The sequence below is a fragment of the Labrus bergylta genome, chromosome 2 (genome assembly GCF_963930695.1).
Source record: "Labrus bergylta chromosome 2, fLabBer1.1, whole genome shotgun sequence".
NCBI lineage: Eukaryota > Metazoa > Chordata > Actinopteri > Labriformes > Labridae > Labrus > Labrus bergylta.
In genome coordinates this window covers 15,267,347-15,287,130 of record NC_089196.1, presented here as the reverse complement: position 1 = coordinate 15,287,130, position 19,784 = coordinate 15,267,347, and the positions used below count along the sequence as shown (strand labels likewise).

Here is a 19,784-nt window from a genome sequence, read left to right as displayed (position 1 = left end):
TTTGTTCTGCTTTGTTCTTTAAACAAACTTCAAAATTCAACAGGGAAACGGACCATCTCAGAAGTTGCTTCACAAGGTTTTATTCAAACACAGGGGTTGTAAATTAAAAAAAAAGGTCTGAATAAATGAAATTGGAAGCGCTAAAGGCAAAAAAGGTATTTTTTTGGACGGTTTGTCTATACACCACCATGTAAAAACAACTGCAATGTATTATACGTACTTCACAGGCAATTAATTTAAACCATAGACTGTAAATACTAAGATTTAAACGTATCACCCAATTACTTGTTTTCTCTTTTTGTATATTGATATTGCACTTCTCCACTGACTGACTGACTTATTCAGACAGCAGGTCATACAGTCGGCCTGCGTGAACAACTGTTCCACATGGTTCATGTTTAGAAGCATACACATCACAAAATGATTTGCCTGGAAATGCTTTGGAGAATAAACAAGGGAAAAAAACAAGGCAATGAAAAGCAATGTAGAAAAAACAGTTATCTGTCCACTGTGTTTAAGTTAATTGAAGGTAAGGAACAATGTTTAACACATAACAGTGTATTTCTTAGGTCAGTCAGGTGATAATAAGATGATTCATTGCAAAAAATGTGGGATTCTCGACATTCTTTCCCAAATGTCCTCAACACACTGTTGATCATTTTTCTGTGGGGAAAATGAAACGCTTATAGTTGCATCTTTTGGAGAAACTCTGCCGTGGTCAGTTTTTAATAAACCTGAGGTCTGGGTTAGGATCAAGTTAAGAGTCATGTTGGGGTTAGATCTCTATCTAATGCTACATGCTAATGATGAGGATACAATGGAAGAACATTGTGCTGATAGTGACAGAAGACGTGTAAAAGTGCCTTAGGTTTGCTCTATAAGGAAATAATAGACTCCCTTTAGTTCTGAGCAATGTTCAAGCCTTAAAATGAGAAATATATTCACCGCCTGTACGTTCTACATTTCTTTTCTGCTTCATGAATCTGTCAGTTGCTCGTAACAAAAGAACCAGAGAAATGTTTTAACAATCTTTGCCTCAAACTTTCAGAGTGCATGCCATGGCTGTTACAGACTAGAATCGTTTAGCTTTGTCTGCGTTAATACATGTGCTGCTAAGCATTACACTGCTCCTCCCATCACAATTTTCTAGGTCCAACTCAATATGTTTTTCATTTATTTTAAACAACAACAACAAACCCTGAAGAAGAGGTTGTAGATTTGACACTAAAATCTTCCATCATGTTGGTTGAGCTCAGGGCGTGAGTCCTTGTGCGCATGGGCATGTTTTCACTCCGAGCATCGTGAGTAACAGGCCTCCCACTGAGAGCCTCAGCCCACTGGGTGCTGAGAAAGAAAGTTAGGATGGAGGAGAGGAGGGAAAGTGAATAAAATACGAGGAGAAACCGCATCAATCACGACATCCTGCTCAACGGCCCACAGTGACTCCCGGCGGCGCTGAGAGTATCTTAACCTCCCACAAACAATCCATCATTCATACTAGCGTGACCAGTTCCACATTGCCGTGACTATCCCACATATGAACATTGGGAGTCACCCACCATCCAAGCCCACGAGAGTCCTGACACTAACTGTGACCCCCACCACGCTACACAAGCTCTACAGCTCTGCAACTGACCCTCATCTTCTCCTCTCCTACACTAGGTGACCAGCCTCCTCTAAAGACAATTTGTTAGCCAAGGAATCAAATAATAACCTTATCATGACTCCTCACATCTCCTAGCACCCTGGCCATATGTTCTGGTCAAACAGATGGGTGATACATATTCCCTCACCCAGAGACGGGGTGAGAGTCAGGGCTAGTGAAGGCCAGAAGAGAACAGAAGGCAGTTAGAGGGGGGAGGGGGGAGGGGGGCACAGATCCAGTGCGACAGACTAAAGAATTGACAGTTTTTGTACAGTGTCAGATTAGAGAAAAGTGGTTCTGATCCTGTTGGACACTTAAGACCCCTTAAACGTGTTGAAAACAAAGCCAGCCGTGCAGCAAAGTGTGGCTCAGTTAGAGTACAAAGGGGATGTTTAGTGCTGAAATAGTTTAAACTCTGCCCTGTACATCCAGCTAAAATCTCATCGTCTTTTTCATTTTAATCTTCCACAATACCCGAAGTTATGATCATGAGGTTTTTAGTGTCACACAATAATGAGTGTTACCGTTTCTGCTTAGAAATCCACTAAGGGCCAGTGTCGAGCTTTTAGTACAAGTGAAATACAATTGAAACAAGCATGGCATTATAACGATCTGATTACATGAATAAAACCACATAAATGTTTATATGATGTAAGACACATGATGTCCTTTATGATGGAGAATGTAGTGTGGAATATACAGAAAATGAACAGGTTAATCTTAGACCTTTGGAGCATTTGATGAGTTTGGTGACACTCCGTATGATTCAGGCCCTACTCAAGTCACTGGGTACATGTGTGACTGGGCTGTTTGTACTTGAGTGTGAATGATGGAGTAACTGTTTTGTGTGTGTGTGTGTGTGTGTGTTACGTGCGTGCATGTGTTCACAGTACAGTGCAGTACAGTGTGTGCAGTGCCAGAAGGTGCAGGCATCTGTGCAGGTGTTTTTGTGTCTTATCCTTGAACCTAGCTTTCCCAGTCAGGGCCGGCCAGCCCGTCATCGTCTGAGTCAGAATCTGGTGAGGCCTCTTTGATTCGGCGCAGCGCCTCATGGATGCTCCTGGTCAGGGGGTCTGTGGAGGCCGGGAGCTCTCCCTGGTCCTTCCTCTCTTTTCTAGGGACACGCTTCAGTGCGACTCCCTTGCGAATCTGAGCCAGGATGCTGTTGGGGTCTTCGTCATCCTTGGTGGGAAGCAGGGACCGCTGATCGACCTTCCTCAGGTGGAAACTGCCTCTCTTCAGGGAGGCCAACACCTCGTCCATGGGAGTACTCGCTACACAAGAGAAAGAAGGAGAGCTGTGATTGGCTTCCGTACCGAGCTAATTAAATAAAGCCATCTAGGGCGATAACAAGTTGCTGTACCTCTTCTGCTGTGGGAGTCAAACTCGGGAGTCTTCCTCAGCTTTTTTCTGGCACTAAGTAGTTGGCTGCTGTCAAAGAAGCGAGGGATAAACGGGCCAAGCGGAGAGAGGGCGAGCTCCTTCTCTGCTGCACTCTTCCCCTCCACCTTCTGCCCATGCCGACCTGGGCTCACAGAGGGGGACAACTCCTCCTTCGTTGGCAAAGGTGGAGGAGGGGGAGGGGGAGGAGGAGGGGAGATGGGGGATGCCAGTAATGAGGACAGTGAGCAGGGAGAGCAGGAGGAGTCAGCAGGACTGGGCACAGGCAGTGGAGGGAGGGATGCTGTGAGAGCTGTGACAGGCTGAGTAGTGAGCGCCAGGGTTGGGCTGGGGTCCGTCTGTACACTGGTGCTGAGACACAGCGGCTGGCAATGCATCTCTACATGCTCCTCCCTCTCACTCAAGCTACTCAATTCCATGCCTCGTCCGCGTTCTCTTCTCCTGCTGTGAGACACGCGCAGTCGAGTGGATTTCAGAATCACCTGACCTGGGTACCTCTAAACAAAGGCACAGAGAGAAGCAGCGGTCAATGAGTAAGACAAACATGGAATACTTTGACATATTTTTGTTTATAGGAGGTAATATACCTGCTTGAAAGTGCGTAGTCTGTCCAGTGTTTTCTGTCTCTCCTGACTGACTCTGCTGTTCCTCATCGCCTCATCTTCATCATCTTCACTTTTCAACTGAAATATATTAAAGTTTACAGAAGGAGAGATTTACGGACTCATATATCTTTATTGGCATTCCATGATATCATTATAAAAAAAGGATTTACCTCGTGGGATATACAGTCCTTGTGCATGGCTTGACGTTTCTGCTGTTTCTGAGTGTGACTCGATACACAGATCTCCTGAGGAGAGGTGGAGGGAGAAAACATCAACACAATGTTGAACATAAACAAAAAAACATCACTCTGACAGCTGCTGTTACAAAATATTGAAGGTCAGTGTTACATACCATATCTTATTAGATATCAATTTGAAAACATTTACTACAATATCCTTTTAATGTAGGAAATGATTACAATAATAACACAGCAGCCCTTTCACCATATCACCATGATCAGGCTGGGAAGCTCAAATGCTATTATAATGTCTGAATGCTATGTATTATGTTTGCAAGTCTTGTAAACGTTAGAACGTCGGCTAAATAACGTCTGATGAATTGCGATCTCTTCTGAAGGGGAATGAGAAGTGAAATCATGTAGGAACATGAGGAAACATTTTTAAGTGAAACATAATCTGATTACCAATAAGATACTGTTAGACAACAGCTAACACTATAATCACAGTGACTTCCTGGCTAACAATACCCTTTGATGGTGCAAATACGTTTGAAAGTAAAGGTGCACATTCCTAACAAGTAGCTACTGACATTTTGAGCTAATTAACTGAAATGTTAGCGAGGTATTGGTTCAATACTAATATTAGCTAATGTTACTGACTGTCGGTAGCTGTTAGGTCATCAAAACAAAATATTTTATAAATCATTAAGACAGCTAAGTTACAGCACGCTAATGTAAGCACTGAACCAATTCATGACTCACATTACCTTCATCTAACTTATTATTAGCTTAGAGTTTATGCTTTTTTAAATCTTGTAACTTTATCAAACACTTATGTTAGCTTGGAAGTGTTTAAATACTAACATTAGCTGTTGTCCTATTGTAGTACTTTATGTTTGTATTATCAAACACATTTCAAGTTGTTATAACTTGAATTATGGCACAATGTTACTCCAGATTTTAACTGCCCATTGTCTTTTAATTTGCTGATCAATTGACACGATATCACTGAAATGTTAAGAAAATCAAAGAACAAGTGATCAACTGTCGTGAATTCCACTGACGTGGTAATTATTAAAGACGTCATTGATTCTTTCCGTTATGAAATGTAAAGACTTGTTTTATTACAAAATCATGCTTAAAATGATCGGAGCAAAATCAAAGTCACATCCAGACTCTGTACAAAAGTTACTCTCAATTCAGGAGAATCAATATGATTTGAGAAGTGTAAAGCTATTTTTGTGGCTTATGAATGTGAATGATTTATCTGTTCTTGTTTTCTTTTCACTTCTGGGAGCTCCTAGCCTAATTTGATCAGAATGTAGGATAGGCTTATATGAGCAGTTTGCTTCTGCCTATGCCTGTTCAGTCTCCACTGTTTAAACTGTCAATACTGTTCAGAATTGTTGTATTATGTATGATGACTGAATAAAAAATACTACCACTACAAGCAGTGAAATCATACCGACTTGATAAGTGCCATTCATTAAAAGGATTTGCAAACCTGAAAAACAGAAGAACAACATTCACATTCAACAGCTGAACTTCCCATCCTGAGCATGACATCAGGGGAAAATGATGGCTATTCAAATATGTTGGTTTGGGTCCTCTTATAGGTGCAGGGCCTATATCATAACATCGTACTAGCTACAGGTACAGTGCAATATAACACAATATAATGTTCTTCTTCATATTGTCTTATGATTTCAATACAGTATGGCATGGTTAAGCAAAGGAACCTAACAAGAAGTGTCAAGGTTCATTTCAGCTCGTCATGAAGGTCAATAAACCAGAGTGCTAAACACACACTTTATAAATAAAATACCTTTCAGGAATAAAGTATACATGAGTAAGATGTACACACCCTTTTGTTCCTGAGATAGGAGCGCTTGGCAGAGATGCGCCCCCTCCTTGCCTCCAGCTGTCGACCGCTGACCTGAAGTCTGCGCAGCTCTTCTCTCTCTGCGGTATCATTCTCTGTTATATCATCTGCACTTTCATAGGTGTCATAGTACACCACTTCATCCTGACGCTCTGAACACAAATAAAGATCTTTCATGAGCATGACAGACACTACACACAAACAATAACATAAATAATTCTAAAGACTGCTACTCCAAAGGTGGTAGTAAAGAAATGAAGATTAAACACCTGTCATCTGTCTGCGAATGCTGTCTAGTTGAGCAGTGAGGAGCAGCTCTTCACATTGTAGTATCTCCGCATGTATGTCATACAGTTGAAGTTGGAGCTCGTAGTACTGTGTCTCCATGTGGTCCAAGAGAACCATGGCATCCTCACTGCTACACAAACTCTGCATCTGAGGGGACAGGACAAAAAGCACAAATTGCACAGTCACAAGACAGCTGTGTGTGTGTGTGTGTGTGTGTGTGTGTGTCTGTGCGTTTGTGTTAAGTGTGTGATTATGTCTATGTTTAGGTGTTTCGAATGCAGTCAAGTCGTTCGACCAAACCTCCTCTCGAAGTGTGTGTTTCCTCTGCTCCAGACAGATCTCCCTGGCTCTCTGGAGCTGCAGAGTTTCTTTGGCGACAGAGTAGCGAAGTCTCTCCATGCGCTCCACCGCTGCAGTCCATGAAGATTTACCAAACTTACGCTGGTCCACCTTCATCCGCTCATACACCCCTACACACACATAAACAGACACAAAAGAAAATATTTAGTTGAAGTGAGTCAGCAACAACATTAAGAAACTTTCTTCTCTGGTACACAGTCACACCCACTGATGGCTGTGTCTAACAGAAGGCGAGTTCCCTTCAACAATGTAGAGGGAGACATCTATTGGCACATTTAGACATTACAATGTCTTTCATTTCAGTTTGTTCTTGAAGCCTCTCAATGGTTAGATTTTTGATTAAATGAGTGTCAAATAATAAATGGAACTATCAGTAGTGGCAAACTGGCACCTTGAGCTCCTCTCTCTCTCTCTCTCTCTCTCTCTCTCTCTCCCTCTCTCTGTGCATATACAGTACATCATATTACTGCATGTATCTATCTGTAAATCTCAGTCACTAACCACCTACTTTCCTGAGAGCTCTTGAGCTCTATTAGGCTCCTCAAGATCGTTGGTTGACGGCCTGCCAGAACAACAACCTGCTTTTTGTAAAGTGTCTTGAGATAACACTTGTTATGAGTTGACGCTATACAAAATAAATTGAATTGAATTGAAAATAGTGCAGAAAAACTGGAATGAGCAGAGGTACATTGTGTAGTTACTCTGCAGAGACGATCTGCTGGCAGAGCTGTTTGATCAATAGCTTGTCCTTGTTTCCTCCTGTCCCTGTTGTCCGAGCATGGCTGTCTGCACTCCCTCATTACTTCCAAATCTATTTAGCCCTGGCATACAAAACCACACACAGGTCAATAGCAGGCCAATGGTGCCATGTGTGTGTGTGTGTGTGTGTGTGTGTGTGCGTGTGTGTGTGTGTGATCATACAGAGTCCTTCCTCTGCTGTATCACTGACATTGAGACTGACAATGATGGCATGCTGTACCTTTCTGGGCTCTCGCAGTTATCTCAAAGTATTTTACAGTGAACTCCTGGATGTTGAGAACTGCCCCCTGAGCTTTCTTCTGCCAGTCAAAGTCCTCCTTTTTCAGAGCTTCAATCCGCCTTGGACCCAAGTAATCGTTCTCCATGGAAATCTGTTGAAAGAGAATATTTTTCAACAAGTATCATAAAATATATTTTGTCACAAAAGGAAGAACATCAAATGAATCCAAACTGTATCCCTTCTTTGTCCTTCTCTCCCTCCCTGTTGTTTTAAGCAGCTTTAAAGTATCAGAAAGAATCTCTGTTAGGAACTATTAATGCCACTTTTGAGAAACATCAGTTGTAAAGTAAGACACTTGAGTAAATATGGCTCATGATACTTCAGCTGAGAGTAACTTTCATTAAACTTGAGTGTCTACCAGAGGTGTCAAGTAACAAAGTACAAGTACTTCGTTATCTTACTTAAGTAGAAATTTTGAGTATCTATACTTTACAGGAGTAATTATTTTTCAGCCGACTTTTTACTTCTACTTATTACATTAGGGGATAGAGAAAACATTTACAGAGCAAAGGTTACATAATCTCCATCCCTGACCCTAAGTAACCTCACTGCACCTCAGCTCACACTGCACTGCTCAGCAGTGTATCATTTACTAATGCAACCGCCTGCAGTCAGCTTACTGTAACCCTGTCTGTCCTCTCATTCTATTCTTTGTACATGCCTTCACATACTAATTTTAAACCAGTTGTCTTTGCTGTTATTGTTCGTTTGAGTGGGGCAACATTTTGCATTTTTTTGGATAATAAAGTAAAATTAATTTGCTACTTTGCCACTCATTGTACCCTGATATTCTTGAAAATCAGGAATCTTGTTCTCATTGTTTTTTTTCTACGATTGCTATAAAAGTTTTTTCAAAACTTTTAACAATTTTCCTAAACTCTTAACACAGTTAGCACAACATCCGTCTCTGAAGGCTATGCAATTAACACATTTCTTGCTGCTTTGACACAAAACGCATACATTTAACACAAATTTAAATTGCTTGAACTTCTTTTACACACAAGCTCAACCAAGACCAAAACAATGGATTTTTACTGCCAATCATTTCACACTGTATGTCAGAACAGATAACATCATGTTCTAAACTTAACCTATAGGCTAAAACCTAAGTGAATAGCTGTTCATATTGTAGATTGAAACACATATATATCCCCCTGTATTGTACTGTGCTACTGAGAAACAGCTGATTGAAGTTATGCAAAAAGAAAAATCACAGCTGATTCCCATAAAAACACACTCAGGTGTTGAGGTTCTTTCAATTGCATGAACATATGTTATACAGTAAAACATGATCTCTTTGGGCTGATCTTGTGTGCAAAAGGAACAATATAGAGCAACATAAAGAAAGTAAATACAATGCCTGCACAAGGGAGAGGAAGACGAGTACCAGGACAAGGGGGGGAATACCTGGATGAGGATAAGGTAGAGAGGGAGAGGAGTTAGAATGTGTGGTGGCGCTCAAAGAAGGACCAGAGCTCGAGTAACTGATGAAATAAGAGCTACTATCACAGACCATGTCATAAACCACGGGTTATCATACAGAATGGCTGGTGAACGAGTACAGCCAAATTTTAGATGGGACACAGTGGCATCTATTGTCCGGATTTTTCAAGAAACCAACAGGTAGGATATTGTATAATGGCTTATCCTACTGCAAAGAGTAAATAATTTCTACCTTGTATAACAGTTACTGTAAGCCTCCGGTTTCTAATATGTAACTGTATTTTGTCTCTCTAAGGATTCAGCGTCTACCTCCCTGAGGGGGCAGAGGAAAGCACCTAAATGAAGAACAGGAACTTGCCATTCTCAACATGGTGATTGCTGACAATGAAATAAAACCTTTACTGCAGCAATTCTGTCTCTGTCTTCTTTTTTTCATAAACCGTACATTCTATAAAGCTACTCTGATGTGGGTTAATCCTTTCTTGTTTTGATTTCCTGCAGCAAAAGAAACAAAATTCATGCATTTACTTAACCCAGCAAAACAGAAATGTAGAGAGGCTTCAAAAGAAAAAGCAGTGCTAAACACAATCTATGATCGATACAATATACTGTCTATTGTATAAGAGCAGACCTGACACATGTAAAGTAATGCAGTTTCTGTTATTCCATCTGATGTTAGTGTTTTTTATGATATTGTGATGTGATTGACTAAATGTTCCTGTTGGAAGACAACATGTGCTAGTGTTTTGGTGGACATGGTGTATTGTGTTTGTGTATTATATTAGATGTGTTTGTATTTTGAAAATGAGTGTTAGAGTTTAGTTTACAATGGGTTGTTTTGAGCATGAAATTAGCTGTTTTGCCAATTGTGTGTTTGGGTGTGTTGGTGTGTTAAGAGTTTAGGAAATTGTTAAGTATTGAAAAAATTGTCATAGCAATCGAAAAAAACTGTAATATAGACAGTACATTTATAAAAGCACATTTATTTTTAGACTGGGAAATTTCAATAATAATAATAAATAAATAAAGACGTGCAGATGTTCAAATTACAAAAGTGGACTAAAAGAAGAGAACAGAAAAACACTCCTTACACTAAGCACATTTAAAAGTAGGGGTGATACAGATCTCCACACCCTGCAGGCTAAACATAGACCACGAAGGAAGTGTGAGTTCAACATGCTGATGCCCCTCCATGTAGATCAGGGGGTTCTATGGTGTAATGGTTAGCACTCTGGACTCTGAATCCAGCGATCCGAGTTCAAATCTCGGTAGGACCTGCACATGTTTTGACCCCTGATCTGACAAACCCCCAAAGGAATTCCTTAAGCGGACATGTTTGACAGTGACTTCACGCATTGAAAAATCAGAGAGAGTGACAGAGCAGAGAGAGAAACAGAGTCTTCTCTGAAAAAAAGAAAACACTGCTGGAGTTATGTGAAGTGAAAGCTTCAACCTTTGACCTTTCACAGTCTGTGACAGTGTTTTGGTTTGAAAGAGAGGACTGACAGCTCCATTTTCAGTCTCCAGGCTTTTATTAAATTGCATTTTGAGGAGTAAATCTCTGAATGTAATTAAGAAAAACTAAACAGGAAAAATAGGGAGTCTGAAGGAGTGCAAGGTCAGAAATAAAGATACTACAGAATCCAATTAAGAAATTAGCTAAGAAAGGCAGTGATTATAAGCCTCTCTATATCTTATGACAACTTCTTTTTTTCATTACCTCGACATAAAGGACAGACTATTTTCAATTATGTAAGCCAGTTTAACAGAATTGTATCATTTATAAGGATCAGATTTTTTTCCAAAGCAAACATATGTGTGTGTGTGTGTGTGTGTGTGTGTGTGTGTGTGTGTGTGTGTGTATATATATATATATATATGTTTGACTTTGATCATTATTCTAAGCACCATTCGGTATCTGTTCAAGTATTCGGCAATCAAAGCTCCTGAGAGCAAGTTTCAGGTTGTGTCAGGTTTGGCGCCCCCAAAGGTGGAGAAAGGGGGGTCATTTATCTCTTTGCTGATCTTGTCCTCTGCATGTGTAACTAGTGTTTTGTGATGTTAAATCTCACCCTTCATTAATTGTTACTGTCTAATTTGTAACAATGAATCTTTAGCATATAAAGGTGTGCTGGTGGTCGCCTGACGTCTGACACCTACCCCTGCCGCACTGTTTATGGACATATTAAATACATTTAAATAATCAATCTTTTCAATCATAGTCTTGTTTCTCATTATAGAGGCATCAGTATTAATTTCAGTCTGTCCCATAACCATCGAAAACCTCTTCACAGGAGCTTTAATGTCAATTCCCCTGCTTAATAAAGGACATAACCCCCAGCTTCCTGTCTTCAGCTGTCTCATCTCCGCAGAGGAACCTGAGATCGTTTATTCAGCCACACCCTAAACAGGAAAGTCCTCTGACGTTGCGCTCCATCACCTCATTTCTGCAGCATGCCTGCTGTTCCCTGGGTGTCAGCATCATCGTATGTACCTGCAGTAAACCTAAAGGCCCCCCCCCCACACACACACACACACACATACCATGACTTATTCATGTCTCACAGAGACTGCAGGAAACTGGAGATCGACAGGGCTCCTTTCCAGCTCACAGTATGTAACTCAATCTGCCGAAAGCAACACCACACAAGTGGTTCAGAAAATGTGGAAAAGGACAAAACTTGCAATTAAATCTTTACACCAAAGGTTTGGAAAAGCTGTATATACAGTATAAGATGTAGCAGTTTGCTTCCTTGTTCACAGATGTTATATAGAAATGTGATACCAGAGACTTTGCCAGGTGCTGTGCTCATGGTGATGAATGTTGGGTCTAACAAAGACTAGACCTGCTCATTGTGTAAAGCGTCTGGAGATAACATTTGCTGAGTTGGGGCTATAGAGAAAAAGATTGATTGATTGGTTGATTGATAATACTGATTTGCTTAGGACGATATATGAACACTTTTAAACTACAGAAATAGACAACAAGAGACCAGAAAAACACTACTAAAACTAAGCATATTTAAATGTAGGAGAGCCACACACACACACACACACACACACACACACACACACACACACACACACACACACACACACACACACACACACACACACACACACACACACACACACACACACACACACACACACACACACACACACACACACACACACACACACACACACACACAGAGCAAGCTATATATAGACTGGAAGGTCTGACTTCACAGCACAGCCCCCCCCCCCCAATTAACATGAGGTTCCATGGTGTAATGGTTAGCACTCTGGACTCTGAATCCAGCGATCCGAGTTCAAATCTCGGTGGGACCTGCCCATGTTTTGATTTGGTAATTGACAGAAAGTCTTCCAACCAATTATATTGAAACGTGATACCCGAGTACATTTAATACTGATGTTCTGTGTCTGTGTCAGTGAGCTAAATGTAAACGTGCCAGCACTGCAATAACATGACCAAACCTTAACCATTTAAGCACGATGATTAACACAAAGCATTTCAGGTAACGTAAAAAAGATTATCTTATGAACATCAATATATTTTGCTTCATGACTGCTGAATATCTGTCCCAGCAGTGGAATGGAATTTAAGCCCAATTGCAAAACAGCCAGCTTCCATGTAGTCTTCTTCTGAATTACCAGCATAGAATTGGCCAACATAAATGTGAAAACAGCGACAAAATCTCACATACCCACTTTCAGTTGTTCTATTTGTCTCCTGGTTTGATGTCAACTATTATTTCACTACATCCACTAGCTGGTCATCCATGTGTGTTTGTGTGTGTGAGCTATGTACTTGACAGTGGAGAATCTTGATTCTAAAAGTTCAGGAGGCATGGTTGAGAGCCAAATAGGTTTCAACGAATGAATGGGTGAACAGACTTTGAAGTAAGGACCGAGATACATCAAACAAATGTCCTCGATGATGGATGGGACTCTTCAAAATCTTATGTATAGAACAGCTTTTATGCCTTCATTATGAGACAGGACTGTCAGAGAGACTCAGAAACTGAGAGAGAGAGAGAGAGAGAGAGAGAGAGAGAGGGGGAATGATATGCAGGAAGGGAGCCACAGGTTGAAGTCAAACCCAGGCCGTCTGCTCTCCAGGACCTAAGCTTCTGCACATGGGGCGTGTGCACTAACCACTAGGCTATCGTCGCCCCTGGAGAACATCTATCGATACTTTTGCTACAAAAAAAAAACACTTAAAAGTCAACTTTAACTGGTGCAAACTGTTACCTTGATTTGCTGCCGGCGTAGCATTGCTAGCTCCCTCATGTCCCTGAAGGGCTGCAGCAGGTACTGGTACAGCTGTGTGGAGGCCTCCAGCAAGCCTCCATACGCGTGATCTTCCTCCTCATACAGCTCCAACAGGTCTACCATACTTTCAATGGTCTTGTGCTTCTCCTGCAGCTGCGTCACAGGAAATGGCATACAATTCATTTAACATCAGTGTCCAAAAAACTACCAACATTGACTGAGATTTCTCTGTGAAGCACAAATCTGAAAAGTGGAATAAGGATCATAACATATCGTACTGCACTGAAAGATGTAATGTCATTTATGTTCCTCAAACTCGGCTATCCATTTAACTGTGTGAAAAAACAACAACAGAGAGTCAGTTAACCCATCTCAGCAGACTAAACTTTACACATTTTTTAGTGTCACTCAGCAGTGAATAGAAAGTTGCACCTTACTGCGAGCCTAAGAGGACGCTTTTTATAACTATAAATAACGGGAGTATATCAGACCATGGCTGAGTGAGCAGAGTCCTTTGTGCTGCTGGGAATTAGATCAATACACACACATTTTTGCCAGACTGAACAATCCTGTAGGCTACCAGCAAGCACTGAAATAGCCATTAACTCAGCCCTCAGATGGAGTTGGACGATCAATAGGTGTGTGTGTGTGTGTGTGTGTGTGTGTGTGTGTGTGTGTGTGTGTGTGTGTGTGTGTGTGTGTGTGTGTGTGTGTGTGTGTAAAAGATCCTACAACGCCACAATAATTAGACAATGTTTAAACGAGCTGCAGAACATTTTCTATGATAAAGACGGGAATAAGATCAGTGGCTCTTCGTCCACCTTCAGGATAAATGCAACCCTTTAGGAAACAGGAAATCCCACAGAGTCACGACTTTTGTTGAAACAATTGGTGCAAATAAGCTTGGGCTGGTGGTGCACATTATTTTTGCTACGGGCAGCCTTGTTTTACTGCACCAAAGTAGAGCAGAGAGGAAATGCCCTGGCCAGAAAACCCATAAACACATCAGTATACATGGATACAGTCCAATGACTTTTTTTTGCTGTGATCATGCTGTAATGCTACAGTTTTAAAAAAAGGTCATGTGTTTACTTTTCTTCTATTGTTTTGTGCTATTGTGATATACTTCCACATAAAGAATTATTTAATCAAACCACTACAACCGCAAATATTCTGTAATCTTTGAATTTCTTTTTATTAGATGAAGCCATTTAGTTCTAGCAGGATATCAGATTTCAGCACTCATAACCAATAAGTGTGTATTTAAGAATCGGATCAAATAAAAATAGTATTTCTTCCTGCATTCAAAGCTACTAATACATGTAACTCTCATCATTGGTGCACCCGTCAGTTTAATGGTAAGGATTCATATTATGTTGTTAATAACAACAGTCAAACTCAGTATGGCTCTCTCTTCCAACTGATCTCTCAGAGGGCTTCTTGTACTGTCTGGCTCAATAAGTCAAGGCTGCATAAACATAATGCCATTGATTAGTAGGACAAAGTAGGAGCCCGTGAGTATCAACATCAAGTCTATTTATATAAAGAGCAGTTAATCAATCACTAGCTGCTGCTGGTGTGTAAGAGGAGCAGAGCTGGGAAATGTAGAGTCTGCGTCTGGATTATGTCTCCACTGTGTCACAGCTGCAAAGCAGAACTGTAAAGATGAATAAATATCCCTGCTGCTGTTTGAATAATGTCTACATACAGTCGTTGTAACCAGTAATGATTATCAAAATGTATACATGTTCAAACATCTATCAGAGGATCTGTATTGTCTCAATGTTTAAATAATGATCTGTAGAACCTTTTTGTTTGAATAATGTTATGGGAACAAATGTTAAATCCATCAGATATTATGAGCAAATATTTTCTCACTCAACGACATTGACAAAGAATAAAACATTGTCTTTCACCAGGTTTTGAAGAACTAAAGTTAAACTAAAACAAATGAGACTGAAAAGAAATTTAATATTGAGGTTTTATATAAAAAGTGAATAAGCAAGTAAGTTTCAGTAAAATGGAGACGACCTAAATTATTAAGATAATGCAAATAAAAGGAATAGGACACGTTATATTAAAGCAACCAGCTCTATGTGGGACAGTCCAATGTACCGTGTGTATTCCCATATAATATAGTTTCTTTATTTTATAACAGAAAAAAATAGCTATGTGATGCACTTAAACTGAGGTCCATATCCTGAAAAAACTGTTCATCTCCATTTTTGAACTTTTTTCTGTGTCCACAACAAACAAACCAACAGAGGTGTTTCGCACAATGCTCCATCAAGGGGCAGTAATTAGAGATCGGACGGATCCGATCTAATATCTGTATCGGGTCCGATATTGACTTAATTTACGTATTGGATATTGGACTGACAGTGCTGATCCATGTCACCGATCAAGAAAGGATTTAAATGTGAATTAATTAGCATCAACATGATGCATTGTGTTCCTCTCCACAACACTTTATCGTGAGTTCATCTTTTACCAATACTGGGAAGGAAGGTCATGTTCATGTATTTAGGGGAGTGTCTTTGGTATCTTTTGTCTCCTTTAAAAACCAGCATTCAGCCACTTCCATAAATTTCTCTATTGAATCATCAGGAACATGTGTGTGTGTGTGTGTGTGATGATTTGATTATAGTTACACCATGAATTACAAATTATTTTCTCGAGATCTTCAATGTCTTTGCGGATTACAACAGCAGATAATTCTTCAAAAAAAATAAGTGTTTTCACTGCGTTTGTGTCTTTTACTTGACTCTCTCAGCTGAGGAAGTAGCAGATAGCCACGCTGAGAGAATAATATTTAACACAATACTCGTGGTTACAACCTCATTTTACAGATTCGTTCCTCTCTTGATAGCTATCCAGTAAAGTTGGTGTCTCAACTGTGTCCCAAAGATATTTCTTTCATTGGAAAAGAAGAAAATTGTTAACACTTTCTCTGACAGCTATGTGGTGTCATTAGACCATTTATGCTACTTGATCTTCCACACTCGGTTTACTTTAGAAGAAAATACTTAAAGGCTTTATATGCGATTTTTGGATCCAGCAGATGTCGCCCTTGAGCACCAGCAAGAAACCAAAACAACTCGCGCTGCATTGTTGTGTTAGCATGCTAATGCTAGCGATCTTTATTATGCTCATATCTTCACACTGCATGTAAATTTACATGCATATATTTGATCTAGAAACAAAGTTAAGCAGTGAGTACAGTATGTTATTCTTCTTTTCTCTAGTCCCTCAATTAAAAAACTTTTATACACGAGGGGAGGAGTCAGCCGGCCGTCCTGCCGATGTAAACAAACTGAAGATCTGAAAGACTCTGAAAACTCGGAAAGCATCACAGACAGTGGGACTCGGGTGTTACACCCATTGTACACAGTCATGACTCACAGAGTTATTTTCAGAGGATATACTTGATTTCTATTACATTTAAGTGTGAAAAATCACAAATTAAGCCTTTAAAGGAAGACTGTGCGAGATTTTACAAATAAATACAGTAGAAATCAAGTATATCCTGTATGTAAATATCTCTTTTGAGTCATGACTGTCCACAATGAGCTCGAGCCAAGGACAATTTTGTCTGCCGCTTGGTAATTAATTATGTTGCGTTCCATTTGATTACTCTTCAAACAAGAGGGGAGGGGGGTTGGTGGTGTGTCAATGGCGGAGGTGTTGCCAAACAGCAGTTTGTTTTGGTTTCATGCTGGTGCTCAAGGGCGACATCTACAGGATCAAAGAGTCGCACATTCTTCAAACGACTGAACTCCAACGATGACCCTGATGACTGATGAGTTTCATGTTGACTAAATGATGGTTTTATGGACGTTTTTATACATTCTCAGTTTCCTGTCGTTACCTGATGAACTCTAGAATTCCTGTATTTAATGTTGTTCATGTGTTTCAATACTGTATGTTCTTTGTTTTCACCTGACTGCAAACCAAATTTCCTCTCGGTGACAATAAAGTTGAGGTTGGGCTGACGTTGAGATGACTCTTTCGTCTCGGTTTAATCCTCTTCATCGAAATTCAAAAATAGTAAATTATAAGATTCACATGATGCTTCAAACAAAGTTATGATAGAAATAATCAACAGTGTCATACATTTGTTCATCAACGTTCTGTTAAACTTGTCTGTATACTGCAGTGCAGGGTACTTACAACTTACAGCAATCTATTAAGTACTGTATGTCTATTAATTGTCAACTTGAGATGTATTGCTAGAACAAAACACTTCCTCACTGAACCATTTTGGTGTGTCATAGCCATGCTTAGTCTGTTGGCCTTTTCAGTACAGCAGAAAGACAGTGGTCGTGAAACTGAGTGTGAGCTGCACAGAGAGAGAGGCTACACAGACTATTAATCAGAAGCTGGACTCGTCATGGAGTTGCTGTGGGAGGTAAACACACTCTCACCTCTTGCAGATGTTTTGTTGCACGGTTCAGGGACTCTTCATACCCGGACTGCCTCAGCTCGCTCAGGCTCTCATAGTACTCGTCGGGGTCGTCGTTTTCAGTGAACAGAACCTGCGACAGGATCTTCCATCCACACGTATCGAGCGCATGGCCCAGGTACATCTGTAAACTGTGGCAAAGCTCATCCATTTCAGTCTCGGGTACCTCCGCCGAACCGAACAGCACTGTCCACATCCCGCCTGGTTCCTCGGGAAACACCGGGAGGCAGGGCTCCAGGTCAGAGTTCACCATGCACAGTTGCTGGTGGATGGCCCGGAAGTCCTGGAAGGAGAAGAGTCCGGCCCAGCTGCAGTCCTCCCTGCTCAGACTGTCCAGTTCCTCAAGGTCCAAGCTGTCCAATGAGGAGGACAGAGGGTCCTCTCTTAGTGATTTCATCACATCCGTGTCAGGACTCATAGGGGATTCTGCAGATTTAAGCACAGGTTGAATTTTGATAGGACTTGGTTTTGTCTCTATCACGAGCTTGTTTGTAGAACTATATCCTTTCCCCACAGCTTCCTTGGCTCCCTTGCTGGGGCTCCTTGATACTTTATCCCTGACAGGACTTTTGGGCCATTTTGTTTTGTCCCCATCCTGGATGGTCGCCTCAAACAGAGGGTCCCTGCCAAAACTTCTCCTTTGCACCGTCCTGTTGTGACAAGTTATGGCAAATTTACCCTCAACCTCATTCCAGGCGACTATGAAAACAAATTTATGCCTTTCCTTCTCTTCAAACGCATTCGGGCGGACAGCGACCCATCCCGACTCCAAATTATCCTCCATTGTGAAGGACATTTTCTGCAAAGTGATGGGACAATTTTTTTTTAGAAAAGCCTTCTTGCGTCAACAGAGCCTTCGTTTGCACCGTATAGTGGACTTTTGAAGCGTCGTGTTAAAACAGCGTTTAGCAGACACAATGTTCTCACCGAGGAGAGTCTGCATGGAGGGCTATCCTCCTCCTCCTCCGTTCAAGCGGATGAAGAGGACCGCGGTGTCATTTCCCATCTCTGGCCCACCTGCCTTCCACTTACTGTTTATCCAAGCACCCTGCAACAACTAGTTTTGACAATAGCTATCCTATCCTACCTTACAAGACTCGTCTGTGACACGACATGTGTGGTCAGCAGGTCCAGTGGTCGGTCATCCGTCTGTCAGATTTGTCCCGTTATTCTCGACGTCTCGGCTCAAGACCTTCTTTCTCATCATACATGACGTGCGGGATGCAGACACACCAGCTCGCATCCTTTAAATGCATCAGCCTGAGGACACGAACAGCTGTGATAAAGGTGGGTGTCCTACTGCACTGTCTACAGAAAGGTTTGCATCGTCTCCAGACTCACAACATTGCCATGTTTTCTTCATCGTTTGCCCAATAAGACCTCATACGCAAAAAAAAAAAATAACAGTGCAGTCTTCAAGTGCTGTAAGAATATCGGAATTTCCATTGAAGCAGCTTTAGAACATGAGTTTGACCTTTTACTTTTTTTTTTTAGACAGCCTCTGTTGGTTGATAATGACATCGTTCGTATAATCAGTAGTATTATTACTCTCTAAATTGCGAGTGAACTACATTTAAGCGGAAGTCTAGCGAGTACTGCGGAGAGCAAGTTTTGGTTGTTGTGAAAATAAAAAGATCCGAGCAGAATTTAAAGGCAACATCAACATCTCAACTCTAGCAGGGCACGTACGTACGTGCTGACGTTTCAGGTTGAGAGAGAGGTGGAGGAAAATGCAACAATAAATGAACAAATAACACATTTACACAACATATCTGGACCACACTTCCTGCATTGCAACAAATTAGTTTGTGATTGGTCGATTTGTATTTGTAATCAGGAGATTCAGTTGCCAATATCATATTAATATGCACTACTTAAGGTGCTTTTTGCTCACAATAATTCTTCGTCTGTCAAAAGGAATGTCATAATTAAAATCTAATTAAACTGAACAAGATATAGACCAGAATAATTTTCTTTACAAACAAAAATCAACCTTTAAATGTACAAATATTGCTCATGTTATTCCTTATCTATCTCTTTAATGCATAGAAAGGATAAATCTATCTCAGTAGTCTTTTACATTGATGTAGCCTATCACAGAATGTATTATGCCCCTTGATTTAGCAAACAATTGTCCCAAGCAAAAAAAGGAAAGCACAACACATTCTTGAAATTAAAAAAACATAAAATAAATATCAAAGG

The 19,784-nt window shown here is 40.7% G+C and overlaps 1 protein-coding gene and 2 non-coding genes across 3 annotated transcripts; 2 read left to right on the top strand and 1 right to left on the bottom strand.

Annotated features, from left to right (window-relative positions):
- Nucleotides 1-60: 60 nt before the first annotated feature.
- Nucleotides 61-19,116, bottom strand: LOC109998750 (junction-mediating and -regulatory protein). Its single transcript, XM_020653621.2, has 10 exons — nt 17,545-19,116; nt 13,100-13,273; nt 7,340-7,490; nt 6,301-6,470; nt 5,982-6,147; nt 5,695-5,864; nt 3,822-3,896; nt 3,634-3,729; nt 3,009-3,543; nt 61-2,919 (listed from the first exon to the last, which is right to left on the bottom strand). The coding sequence occupies exons 1-10, from the start codon at nt 18,376-18,378 to the stop codon at nt 2,612-2,614; spliced, it is 2,679 nt and encodes an 892-aa protein (XP_020509277.2). The 5' UTR covers nt 18,379-19,116; the 3' UTR covers nt 61-2,611.
- trnaq-cug (transfer RNA glutamine (anticodon CUG)) lies at nt 10,048-10,119 on the top strand. The gene has a single exon. It is a non-coding gene; the product is annotated as a tRNA-Gln (tRNA).
- Nucleotides 12,104-12,175, top strand: trnaq-cug (transfer RNA glutamine (anticodon CUG)). The gene has a single exon. It is a non-coding gene; the product is annotated as a tRNA-Gln (tRNA).
- Nucleotides 19,117-19,784: the final 668 nt, after the last annotated feature.